The sequence below is a fragment of the Tinamus guttatus genome, unplaced genomic scaffold, assembly GCF_059628265.1.
Source record: "Tinamus guttatus ecotype Peru unplaced genomic scaffold, ASM5962826v1 Tinamus_guttatus_pri_ptg000497l, whole genome shotgun sequence".
NCBI lineage: Eukaryota > Metazoa > Chordata > Aves > Tinamiformes > Tinamidae > Tinamus > Tinamus guttatus.
Window position 1 is genome coordinate 3,976,268 of NW_028289031.1, and position 13,733 is coordinate 3,990,000.

Consider the following 13,733-nt stretch of genomic DNA (forward strand, 5'->3'; position numbering starts at 1 on the left):
AGACAGCAATTAGCTAAGAGCGCTTGTACTAAATACGTTTAGAGATGTAAAGTAAAAAGCAACCTAAGGCACTTTTCCCTAAGATACATCTGAGTCACCAGGAAGAAGGGCAAAAGATTTACCCCTGTCGGGCACAAGAATCTGCTAGTCAGTTCATCGAGCACACTGGATGAGATCTAGCTCAAAAAAGTACACAAAAGAACCCAATTTGATTAAGGAGAATGGCTGCATATTTTCTTCAGACAGTAATAAGCACATGAATATGGAATGAAAACTATTCATTACTCCACTTCAAAAAAAATTTTTTTTGGACTATTAAGAACAAATTTCAGCTTGGCTACTAAGATATGGATTTTGTAATGAAAGCTCTACTTAAGAGTTGCAATCTCACATACAAGGTGCCCAAGGAAGGAAATTCACACAGCTGCTCTGCTGCTGGAAATGTACAAGTTATCCTTGGGGTAAGGAAAACTATACTTAAGTAAGATTAGACTTAAATAAGTCTTTCACTGCTTAAGAATTTACGTCTTTTATTGTATCTTACCCCTTTTTGATGTTCTCAATGCTCTCTATATGCATTTACTTATGAACTGACTTAGATATAATTTAAAGACAAGGAAAAAAAATCATCACCTTGCTGAGTAGCATTGAAAATCTGCAATTTAAGGTACAGAGGCTTTTTAGCAATGATTCTAGCTTTCCACTACATACTCCTTGGTGGAACAGAGTCTACCTCCTTCATGCTGCTAAGCCTAATAGGAAGCTAGCACCACAGGCCTTGTGTCCCCATGATGTGAAGGAGCATAGTCCAAGGCTGTTTTCTGGCACGCAGCAAGAATCGTTAACATATGTGAAGAAGCAAATGAAAATAATAATAATAAAGAAAGTATAAATGTACTTTGGCGCTTGACAGAATAAGCTGAGATTTCAAAACTGGATGAAATTGAACGGATTTAAATAGTTGATGGATTTAAAATATTTTTGCTTATATATAAGTTATATATAAGTTCTTCAGGTCCAGAAAGGATTTCCAAGAAATAAAAGGCAAAGTTGCCAGGCACTAAAAATAAGTTGGCACTAAGTTTAACATCTTTTATGCGGAAAGACTCCACATAACTCATTTACTAATGAAAACACACAGACTAGTGTCACATATAGTATAACTAAAGATTGTATTGAAAATATTTTATATTAGTAACATTATTTTTTTAGCAAACCAAATAGCACACAATCTTTAAGCACAGTATGTTAATGTAGCAGTTGGAAGGCTATCCCAGAAAGCAGCCGTATTTAGTGAACATGACAGCGCAATGTTTCTTGCGTCTTATACTCAGCACTACAGTGATCCCACCAGATAAGCCCAAAGCAACTTTCCCCTGCAACTCCCAGATTTATTCTTCTATGATCCAGGATGAAACTCCTCAGCAATTCAGCTTCAGACCAAATCAAAACCAAAACATTTCATAAGCCATGCTGCTTTTCATCATAATTTGGAAACTGATTTTCTGCTCTTATTCCCCCAAAACATTAGTAGTATTGTTGGTAAAAACAAACAAAACACCCCAAAACAACTTCCCACCCCCCATATTTACGACGCTTTATGTTTCACTATTTTTCCTAAATGCTAATAACATTAAGACTCCTCTGAAGACTTGAGAATCTTTTTTACTCAAAATGGACGCACTTCCCAGCAACGAAGGGCCTTTGCTGAATGCTTCAGAAAAGTATGGTCAGAAACTTCAGAAACATTCTGCTTTTCGCGAGTAAGAGCAAAGCAATTAAGACCTAAGGAAGTTAGCAAAGACAAATTTTGGGAATAAGGGGATCTGTACCTAATAAAATCATGCATGAATTTTAATCAACCTTATATGACAGTTTTATTTGAGTTTTGGCAGACAGTAGGAATTTCCTGAGCAGCTCTGTATATAAGCACAAGAAATTCCATAGTGAAAGTCAAAGCCCTGCCAGAACTCTGGATATAGTATAAATACAGGTAGTGGTATTCAATTTAAAAATAAATGAAGCAATTGAGATGCACATACTCTTTGTATTTTCAGTAGTTCCTTCTAAGTGAAATCCTGAAGATTTTGTTTAGGTCATGTTAGTGCCCCGAATGTACTTAACCTCCCTGCCTCACATCTTCCCATAGACCCATCTAAGCCACTCGAAGATGTACACTATAGGCAGCTTCATTATTTACAAGCTAGAAAAGATATAGAATCTTTAAAAATAATAAAAAAAATCAGTGAAGAAACAACCAAAAGTGTTCTAATTTTAGGAATTCTAACCTTTCTTCACAGAAGAGCCTGTCAACTTCTAGTAACTGAGACAAAACAGAAGTTACTAATTTTAAACACCATGTTCCAAAAAGATTTGTCTTGGCAACTACAGACTTAAAAATCAACCCATACCTTACCCTTTTAATTTCCCCAAATACTTTTTTTTTTTCCTTCTTCTTCCATGCTTTATGTGGATAGGGAATTTGAATACAACTTTCCTTTGTATTTAGCCTACAACACATATTTTCATTTAGTTTTCCCAGGAGTCTTCAGCTTTAAAGGAGGATTAAATCCCACATATTTGTGGTTAAAAATACACATAGAAAAAAGTAACCAAAAAGCACAACGACCCTGCACAGTTATAGTGATGGAGGTATATGTCATTTTTAAAGGGCAGCAGGCAAGCTAGATACAGACAATTAGATGTTACACAGGTAGAACTTGAAACCTCAGGGGAACATCTGGGAAATAATCACTCCATATGATTAGAATTAGAAAACAATTCCTAAAAGTAAAAGTCTAACTTATCTTACAGGCTTACAGGCTGAAAATAGAACAGCTAAATATGAACAGAATTCAAGTCAAACATGAATGCCTTCGCAGAAGAGGTATAGCATAAGCATCTCATGATATTTGCTTTAAAATTAGTCAAGAGTGCTCTGAGATACTTTGGTTTTGAAACACATTAGTCTACATTCAGCTGAACAGCTTTCCAGAAACTAGGCCTTCCTTTTAGGTTTTGCTTTTTGTTTTCGTACAGGCAATTCTCAACTTTTCAGATAAAGAGAAGGTCAGCATATTGTGCGACTCTCACATAGCAGAAGCTTCATGCAAGCCAAGATACACCAAGTTCTCCAAAGCAACTGTTATTTAGCACTCTGAAAAAAAATCTTTAAGGCGGCATTAACATTTTGGGTAAAGCTGAGTCTTCTGCTCAGGAAGACATAGGTAGTTGTTTATAAGAAAATATACATTAGATATGGCACAACGGTAGATGTTTCTCCATTCACTTGGTATGCAAATAACAAGAGACAAGGAAAAGATAGAAATCATTTCTCAGTGCACAAGAACGTTCATCCTCTCACCTTCCGCTCTGATAAGAAAAATTCTCTCCCTGGTGAACATGTATTTTATAATGGCACTAAAGGCAGGCTTTCAGAGATAGGCTTTCATTGCTCACTGTGAATTCTATTTCATTAATAATCTTTGCAGTAATATAGCCAACATTTCCTTGATGAGTATAAAAGCTTTGTAGTGATGATTAGTTGCTTTCAGAAAAACAGCAAAAAATTACTAAAACCGAATAAATAAAAACAACACTGAATATTCACATCAGTAAATGATTACACATGTTGCATGCCCAAAAATCCAAACAAAACTGCCCAGTGGAGATGAACCTTCAGCAGTCTACCAGCTGGAGATACAGAGCGTTCAATTCTAGCTCTCCTTTTTGTTGTTGAGTCATTGTGCATGTCTTTTTTCATCATTACATGGGTTACCTTTTTCCTCTTGGTATTTGCTCTGCATTTCAGAGGACAGGGAGACAAAGTAGGTTCACTTAAGATCTGTGACACCTCATGGTGCCAAGCCGCAAATTTTATAAGTAATCATCAATCATCAAATAATGTTTACTCTGATATGCAACTGGATTGACTTTTACTTACTGAAAAATGATGAACTTCCCAAGGAGTTTTGAAGACTTCTGTGCTAAAAGAATGTATTACACTACACAAAAGATTAGAGGAAATGTGACTACACTAGTTTCAAAAAGGGGTGAGAATGACCTGAAATTTGGTATTCTGGGCAACGATGAGGAGACCCACAACTCCTTTTCTCAACATAATTATGCCGAGAAGAATGGATTGTAACTTTTCATTTTATACCCAGTAATTCCTGAAGTCAATTAGCTTTCTCCAGTGCAATTCAATCTAATAAATTAACATTTAAGTACTGTGCTAACCTACAACTTCACTGAAGTTAAATGCAAAAATGAAAAGTGAGATGAAAAGCAGCCCATCAAAACACCAAGTCAGAGAACGCTGGCAGCAGATGATGATAATGAGCTTCCAAGCTCATTATATTTTATGTAATATTTTTCAATCTATATAAAAGCTACACTCTGTATCATGCCATGATATAGAAGCTTTACTCATTAATAAACATTGCTTACACTATTCATGAATAGCTCTTCAGCTCTTCCACAGTGAAAGCTTTGAATTGTACGATCTAATATATTCTATCTGCATATGTGAAACTACATATACAGATACTTTCATATCTATATATTATCTATACGGTGAAACATATAGATATATGTTTCAAATACATTTTATATGTTTGCACTGTCCATGATGAAGCTCTAACTACAATGATGAAAGCAGTAGAGCTGCTTTTAGGTAATTGCTATAATCCAGGTTTAAATTCTCTGAAGCTTTGGGCTATGCCAAAGTACACCAGCCTTTTTCAGTTTTGTAACACTTGGGTATTTAAAAATTTCTGATATAACACTTCCAATATTTTCCTCATGGTCAACTGAGAACTGACTAACATAAATCGTATGAATTCCTTAAGCGTTCCTTTTGCAAAAGATCTTGTAAACTAATGGAGAATGTATTTTAATCAATGATTGTATTTAAAACAAGTAATTAAGTTGTCTATGTGACCCTGAAGAAACCTATGACATGCCTGAGATGCATCTCAGTCTTGCTAAAACCAACTTAAAAGCTCAAGGAATATTAAGGAAGAATATCTGGGGCAGGGGGGAAAGGGAAAAAAACATAATGAAGGGGTTCAATATAATTCCAGAAAGGTTTATTTAGTTTTGGACAGTCCATCAAGGACTTGCATTCTATCACCCTTTTCCATTAGATTTTGGTAGGAGTTCAAACAGATTAGCTTTGTGTAGTAAGGCAATTTTTTCAGGGATGTTCCCTAGGCTATGCCTTCTCCACAGAGGGGGAAAAAAGCAACATCGATACATCAATGTAGAAGACTCATTTTTTAAAGACTAACCATTTCTCGGTGTTCTCACACACAGAGAACAGCCTGTGCACTCATCAGCGTCATAGCGGTTCTAAGTTACAACCGGTTTAGAGCTTGGCAAAACTTTGGATGCCCATTTACTACTTTCCCCCCATTTTGCTTCATTCTTTGAATGTAGGGAATGTTTTCAAAAAAAAAAAATTCTTTTTGTATTTGCTTTATGTTTATACTTCTGAAGTCTCATTCTCCACAGTAATACCTTTCCCACAGTAAAGCAACATTGCTCTGGAGGACTACTCAGAATGCAGATGAATCATCAAGAACTAGATGCTCCCTGGAGGGAAAAAAAAAATCATTTCTTTTTTCCTGCTAATTATAGGAGAGTCTACCCATAGATCGGTTAAACACTGCTAACAGTTAGTCATCTCCTCCTGGTGACCTTTGCTCAACATGCCTGGCCATGGAAAAAAATTTTTATTTCATACCTGGAATCTTCCCATGCACACACATCCCTGTCGTATGAACCAAAAGCCGACTATGAAAAAAGTTTCATATTTGAAATCTTCCCGAATACTTTCAAAACTATCAGAGCACTTATTTTCACATGTGAGTTGAGATATGCTTTGCTTCTACCAAACAATCCTAACTTCTCCTCCCACACTCCTTTAATCTTTACAAAAGAGTTATTTTTTCCTCCATAGCTTTAAAAATAAAAATAAATAAGAACACGCAAGACAACAACTCTTGGTGCTTCAGCACACTAGTCTATGTTTTCATCACCAAAGATTTACACTTCAAGTTGTATCTTAAAAACACAATATTCCCATGCTTAATATCCTGAGGAGAAGATAAGTGCACTGACATTTGAATATCAGTCTGGAGTTGTTTATTTTACTGATCGTGCAGACTGTGGCCTTGTATACAGATGATTTGTGATAAATAAAAGCTAGCATAGGAATAGATGTACCTATATAGAGGCGGGGGAAAAAAAAATCTCTGCTAGATTTCTGACTGATCTTCCACAGGATAACAATTTGGTCCGCTTCAGAACTAAACCAATTAAATTCTCTAATGCTTCCTCTTAGTCTATTATCTCCCATAGAAATAGAACTTTCCCATGAGAAATGGATTAGGTCTGTCCCAGAATATATTTTTGAGAAAGATCTATTCCACAAGTTTACTGACGCATGTAAGCTGCTCTCTTAAATGCTGAAAATCAGCTGTTCAACCAACATGATGGTTTCAGTGGCATATACTGAGTTGCCAATATAATGAGTCAAATTTACTCACACCCTCTATATGCTTTTAGTCCTCTTGCATTGGGTAATAGAGATTTAACTGCCTTTTAACCATTTCAGTAAGTTTGGGCTGAATATGTTTATTATGGAAGAATATATTGAAACACAGCAAATGATTCTCTATACATTTAGCTGACTACCCTTTGCTTGTGTTTCTTTGATTAATTAAGCACATCCTATGGCAATACACAAAATTAGCCTATCACTTAAGAACTACCAGCATTTTTTGACTCTCCACATGGTAACTTGCTTAATATGCAATAACAGGAGAAAATACCAACAACATAACTGTAAAAACAGCAGAGTTATGGCAATGACAGTGTTCAGAAAGACACACCCCAAAAAATGAAACACTGAGGCATATGTAAAAACAGTCCATGTGGAAGGTCATCTAAGATGACTAGCTTATTCAGTGAGAACTTCTTCTCGCCCTAGCCAGTTCCCAGATGGAACCTTTGTCAAATTCTTAATAGAATTAATTTTGCTTAAAACAGAGAAGTAGTACAAAGGAACGAATCCTTTAATTTATTAGCCCTCAATACAAACCCTGCTTGAATATCAAATTGGCCACATACGACAGTTCTCTCTGTACAGACATATTGAAAATATTTAAGTATAGTAACATTAAGACACAAACCTAGATCAAACACCTAATGAACGCTGTTTTTTTTTGTTTTCATTTGTTTGTTTTTTTACAATAGAATATGGATTTAAATATAATGTGTGCAAACCTCGATTTATCTATACTGTTGCTGTCACTGCTCATTGGCCAGTCACTGGGCTTATCAGAGCATCTCGGACTGAAGAATTTCAGAGGGCATCTAAAATTAACAACCACTTAGTCTAACACTAGAAAATTTAACAGAGATGGATAATTCCATTTTGCAGCAGTAACACCCACCTAAAGGGACGGAAAAAAAAATCATTTAAGAGCCAGTGTTCTCATTTTTATGTCTACAGAGGACAAGATAACCAACCTGGATATTATTTCCTGTTCTAGTTTACCTGCAATCTGAATATACAGCACTCATGCTTAATGAATTAATTAATGCTAACTCTCTACTTGGTTACACCTGCTAAAAGTTCTCTCATTGTAAAAGCGCATCTACATTATTCAGCCATTAAATTTGAATTAAACATTGCTGTAGGAAAAAGAGTCAGTATTTTAACTAGAGTCATTGAACATTTTCAGTGTTTAAAACAGTCAAAGCAAACACTAAAACACAACTAGAAGTTCATTCAAATACATGTTTTCTAACCCACATTTTCAAATATATCAAGATCGTATCCTTATTAATACATTTATGCTAGTAAAGGATTAGATATCCTGATTGCTCCAACAAGATGAACATTATACAAAAAAACACGACGGTATTGTTTTCGGGACAGCGATCCTTCAAGAATCAGCAGATTTGTTGGCACCTTCTCCCTCAGCTTCCTGATAAGATCAATTTCCTTCACAATGAGAAGCAAGTATAAATTTCAAGAAAGCCACATTCAGTGAAATTAGACATCTGTATTTTTCTTTCATTCTTATACATACCTGATAGGGATGATATAGGAAAACAGGAGGAGGAACCGGAAAAGGTTGCGATACCATGGGCCTACAAATCCTTGCAAGGTTACCATAACAACTGAGAGTGCAACTAAAGCCAAAAATAGGGCTTTGGTCAGTTGATTCAGTTCCAGGTCCAGTAAGCCAACCTAAAGAAAGCAATATAAGTCAGGTTAGCCTTGAGTTTCTCTTGAACTGACACTTTTGCAGTGCAAACAATTAGCTATTACTGGCTTTTTAATATTGTTCCTATTAAAAATCCAGGCATTTGTAACATTTAACTGCATGTTGATAACGGAATTGATTATTGTTCCCATGCCAGCATATGATAAATGTTTCCAGGTTGTAGGGCAATAACAATTCCCAGAATCAGTGGGGGATCTGTCCCGGTTGGGTCTTTTGACCGCCTTCATATCTAACTCGTCCCTTCCCCTCACTGAGGATGGGGAGACAGTAGGGAAGGGAGAAAAGGCAGCATAAAGAAAAATAAATGAGCAAGAACAATTTCCCTCTATCACAGACGTAGCAAAAATTCCGGTCATCTGCGTTGTATTTGCAGGGTGGTGACCACTCATTTACTGTGCTAAGATCAACATCATCCTAAAACCAAGAACCAACAGGCAAACATGACTGAGTTATTTTTACTTGCGCAACTAATACACCGTATTTGTAACTATACCTCTCCCACACCAATCTGTAAGTCCCGATTCTTATCATTGAAACCATTTATTAGTTATATGAAAATTTCAGTTATTCAAAATAAAACCACAAATGGAATATTCATTTTCAAATCAAAGCAGGAGGACAGAGCGTTTGTTTTCCATGACTGAAATGTACTTTATTTGGACAATTTTTAACAAAAATATTAAGAGATCCTATCTTTCACACACGTTTCTCATGAAAAAAAAATTAAAGCTATGTAACCAAGGTTCTCACCATTTTAATAATGTATACTGTATGCTAAGTATTTATACTCCATTTTCGGGGATGATGCTACACAGCCAGTCAAATATGTGGGAAAATTATGTCAGTAGGACTTTCTTTGGCCCCTTCACAGACGCTCTTTTATCTCTACGCCTTTCCAGTAAGACCAGTAAAACACACCACTTCCTTAGATAACAAGCAGTCTGCAAAAGAGCCATTTAAATATAGTTCTTAAAAATTCCAGCAATCTTGCTTACACATGGGCTCTCCCTTCCCTAGAGAACTAGGCAGCTGAAGACCACAGCGGCTGATTTATCAGCTGCATTTAAAAAGCAGCACAACGAGGACAAATATCTTGCAATTTCCGCTGCTTCAACTACTACATAGTTTATGCTTGAATTATTGAGAAAAATAGGTTTTTGGATTAAAATGAAGAAAAATTAAGCCAGGGAAGTAGAGCATGTTTCAAAGCCCAGATCTCTTTGCGTTGACAAAGGCAGCCTAAGTTTCAGGCCTCGCTGAGGATCAGATGAAGTCATTATTCATTCAGTCAGGGAAAAAAGACTCAATTACCTCAACCTAAAGATGCTATCAATGAATGCAAAGTGCATATTTTACTCTATTCATCCAAATCCCATTAAAAAGTGAAAGGAATGATTTAATCTGGCCTTCTAGAGTTGGTCTTTTTTTTTGTAATAAAATAAAGAATCACTGTCTTGCAATATGCATAACCACTACCTCACACTTGTTTTTCCTGCATCATAGCAGTGAAAGCCTATCTCTCCCAGTCCTCCCCCAGCAAAAACCCCACCCCATGACAGAAACGAATAAAGAGCTTCTTTTGAAAGAATGCCACTTTTGGGACAGAAACATTAAATGTAGTACACTGCACACTGATACGTAGCTAATTCAGTGCATTAATATCTTTCTAATTGATGAAGACATGTGAATTTAAGTTTTGAATCCAACAAAACTGTTTTTGGAGGGATATTAAAACAACAAAGACCTGATGAATATATCAATTTCATTAACCTTATTAATATTACTGTTTTAAATCTATATTATGCTATTGTCCACAATTTCAGTTTATTATAGTAAGTGAAGACAATTGCAAAAATTTATTTAAAAAGGGAGACAAAGAAAATAAATTTTAATAAAAAGGCATTCACTGGTTCTCAAAAGTTAGTTACTAATGATACTGCAATATACTCCAAAGGCCTTTTTTTTCCCCCTGTTCTTTGCCACTTAAAACAACTTCTGTATTCAAACCGTGAAGCATGTTATTCATTTATCTAGGTTATTCTGCCAGACATTTCATATAGAAATTCACTAATTCTTTCTAAATATTTTAGCTGATTGTTGGAAAAGTAGGTTAACTTTTAACTACACTGATTTTATCAAAATGGTTGCAAAGCATACTATGTTAAGATTTCTTCACTCCCTATATAAACTGTTCTATGCTCAAAATAATCAGAAGAGAGAAAAATGACAGGATTCAAAATAGCTGATTTAAGAATTGGAGTAATTTTTAAAGTTTATTGTTATTTCTCATACATGTAAAACAAACTTTCTTCTACTTGTCATAATATTTGTTCTATTTGAAACAACTGTGTTCACGAAATTAAACACACCACTGGAAATTTTAATCTCCAAGGGAAAATTTGTACAAAATGTCTAAAACAACCACAATAGTTTTGCAAACGGGCTGCTCTAGGATAATGAACACAATAATTGCCTGTATAATCTAAAATGCTACTAATGGCAACAACAGCAAATCCATTTAGCTCCTCTTTAATTTATGTACGAAGTTTTAAATAGCTAATGGTTCTCAGTAAAATTATGGCTTATACTAATAATAAAAAGTATGGTATTGTCTATTTAAACAAAAGGTACTATCAATGCAATTTCAAATTAATAATAACAATAAATATTTTGATTCTGAATCAGTGAGAAATTAAAGGTCTCATCTTCACATTTTGGACTGCAAGGCATAAGTCATACCGTCCAAGAGAAAAAATTAAATTACAACTAGCAGCGGTAGAAAAAAACAAAAAAAGCTTTTGAGCATTGAAGTAGAATATGAACAATATTGCTATCACTGCCTTATATATGTTGCTCCTGGGAAACTACTGTAGTGGGTTTTTTGTTTAAGTGCATTACTTGGAAAATCAGAAATAGCTTATTTACATTGTCATATTAAAATGCAAAATTTAATGATGACTATTGCTCGGGTAAAGGTGTCTCAAAATAGTTTAGTTTTTTGGATCAATTTAATTACAGTTTGAAGACCATTTAAAATAACTGCCCATCTTTTTTTTTTTTTTTTTTTTTTTTAAAGCACCCTGCTTAAATATTATCAAGTTATTAAGGCAGTATCTTAGAGAGGGTGCCCCCCTCCCTTCCACCAAGGTAATTATATTTCAGTAATCAGCCTGGTTCTGCACTGACAAACACCATATCGACTACAATTAAATTTCATGGTGTATATATTTGAAATGGGCTTATTAACTATAAACCTAAAGGTTATATAGAACTACCATACAAGCAGTAAGGCAAGTAAGCATATAAATTATTCAAATTCAAGCAACATTTTTTTTTCTTTAAATCAACAAAAGCAAGCTTTGACTAGTTCTGTGGCAGTTCATCCTTTGTAAAAAAAATGAATTGATATATAACCCAATAACACATATGCAGTTATGTGCATACTCCGATGCCCTATGGCTTATTTCAATAATCTTTTAAACCTCATAGTCCCTAGGATTCAATAATGTATGCTTAAAATATGAACAAAAAGACACATCATTTGGAAAATCTGTTTACCATAATCTATGCCACTAAAACTAGGTACAGCTGTTTTTCAAGCTGTAAATGTGCCTTCCTCAATAATTCTCCCCAAAGTACTACTGCAGTTCTAATTGCTGCTTGTCCAGCTAACCAGGGAGCTACTTTTGTCAAATATATCTATAGATGGGACAAGAAGCTGAATTCACATTTATGAAACTTCTTTCCCTAGCACTGATCTGACAAATGTTTCTCTTCAAAATTATCTCAATCAATCTAAAATTTCTAGAACTTGCAGCATTATAGATATTAATTGTCTTATATCTATTTCTTAATAATCAGCAATTCATCAATATTACGTGGAAGAAATCTAAAATTCCAACATTGCTTTTTCTGCCACTCCCCCAGTTGCTTGCCTGAACACTGGAATAATACGCTCAGCAGCTCAAGAGCTTCACAAGCACCAACAAGCAAAACTCCCTGTACTTCTCCAAGCAGTCTTGAATCCAAGGTCCCTTTTTCTTAGGATCAGGCTTCCGTTTCAATATCGGGCGACCTCATTTCAATATTTCCGCTCTCATTTGACTGAAGGCTGGACAGGAGAGCGCTAGCATGGTCCAGAAGGCCACGAACGGTTTGGTCGGCAGAGGGTACTGGAGATCGGTGCTGCTGTGCTCGAGGAAGCCCTCGCAGCCATCCCCGCCAAAGCCAGGGCTGCCTTTTCAGGGTGACTCCTATGCCGAGGGTAAAATTAACACTACCTTGCTTAGTCATCAATGTCAAATGCTTAGACAGCATTTATCTCATTCGTCCGAGGTGCTCGGGGTTAACCATTCCGAGCAGGATTTTAGCAATTCGGATTGTGTGCCGGAACTACTGCCTCATAGCAAAAAGTCCTATTTCACACACCTTTCCCTAGTCAGAGGGATACCTTAACGATGTGACACTGATCCTCAGGTGCTGGGCTACCTTCTGCTCTCTACCTTTGCTACACATTTGTCACACCAGGACGACTCCTGAGAATGTACCGAGGTTATTAAGACTGTGCCTTGTTAGTAACATGCCCTCCTCTATTAGCAGTTATCAATTGGCAAAGGCTTTTTTCGAGCCCACCCATCAATTTAGAATAATTGCTTCAATAACCTCAGCTATGTAGTGATAATAGAGATTCAACATCCAAAATCATTCATATAACGAAACTAAGACAGAGATCCATTTTTCACCTTGAAACCACCGAATGAAGTTTCAGCTTTACAGATACAGGTGCCCCAGATTTCATACAAAGAGATTCAATGTTTAAAAGAAACCACAATTCTCTTTACATTCAGTAAAAAAGAGGGTGAAACACGCAATTTAGGCGAGAAATAAGGATTTAAGGATGCCTAGTTTTAAATAGGAAAATTGTTTTAAGATTTATAAAAATTTTGATCTGTTACTTTCCTAGAATCTTACTATTTCCTCTTGGAGCTTGGTTTTCACCTGCTTCAATAGTTCACCTGCTTTCTAGTACACTCTCATGCAATTAGTCCTTTAAATAGAGTATGGAACAGGCAGTTTTCCCCACTACATGCTAGTATTAAAAAAACATGTTCATCGGAAACGACAAATTTTCAAATTTGGGTAGGGGAACTCCCCTCCCCCCGCATGAAATTTCTCTTTGATGAAAATAATTATCTTTGTTAAAGTAACTGTAAAACTAGCATAGAGGAGAACTAGTCTCAAGGTTTCTATTTGCCTACAAAATGTCTATATGCATAATATAATAAAAATAAAATACAATACACATATACAATAAAACTGTACAGTAACAGGTACTCAGTAACACTTGCACTAGGCTCCCAAAACAGTTGTTTCTATTAATTTGAGTTACAAGAACAAGAAAAAAATATAAAAAAGATCTAACACAAATTAATA

General features: G+C 35.5%; 1 protein-coding gene across 2 annotated transcripts in view; it reads right to left on the reverse strand.

Annotated features, from left to right (window-relative positions):
- The window catches only part of ATP9B (ATPase phospholipid transporting 9B), a 139,894-nt gene that overhangs the window by 39,919 nt on the left and 86,242 nt on the right, over positions 1–13,733 (reverse strand). For both annotated transcript variants that reach the window (XM_088533354.1, XM_088533353.1), the window contains exon 12: positions 8,103–8,263. In XM_088533354.1, coding sequence (XP_088389480.1) covers positions 8,103–8,263 — 161 coding nt within the window. The remainder of the gene's footprint in view (positions 1–8,102; positions 8,264–13,733) is intronic.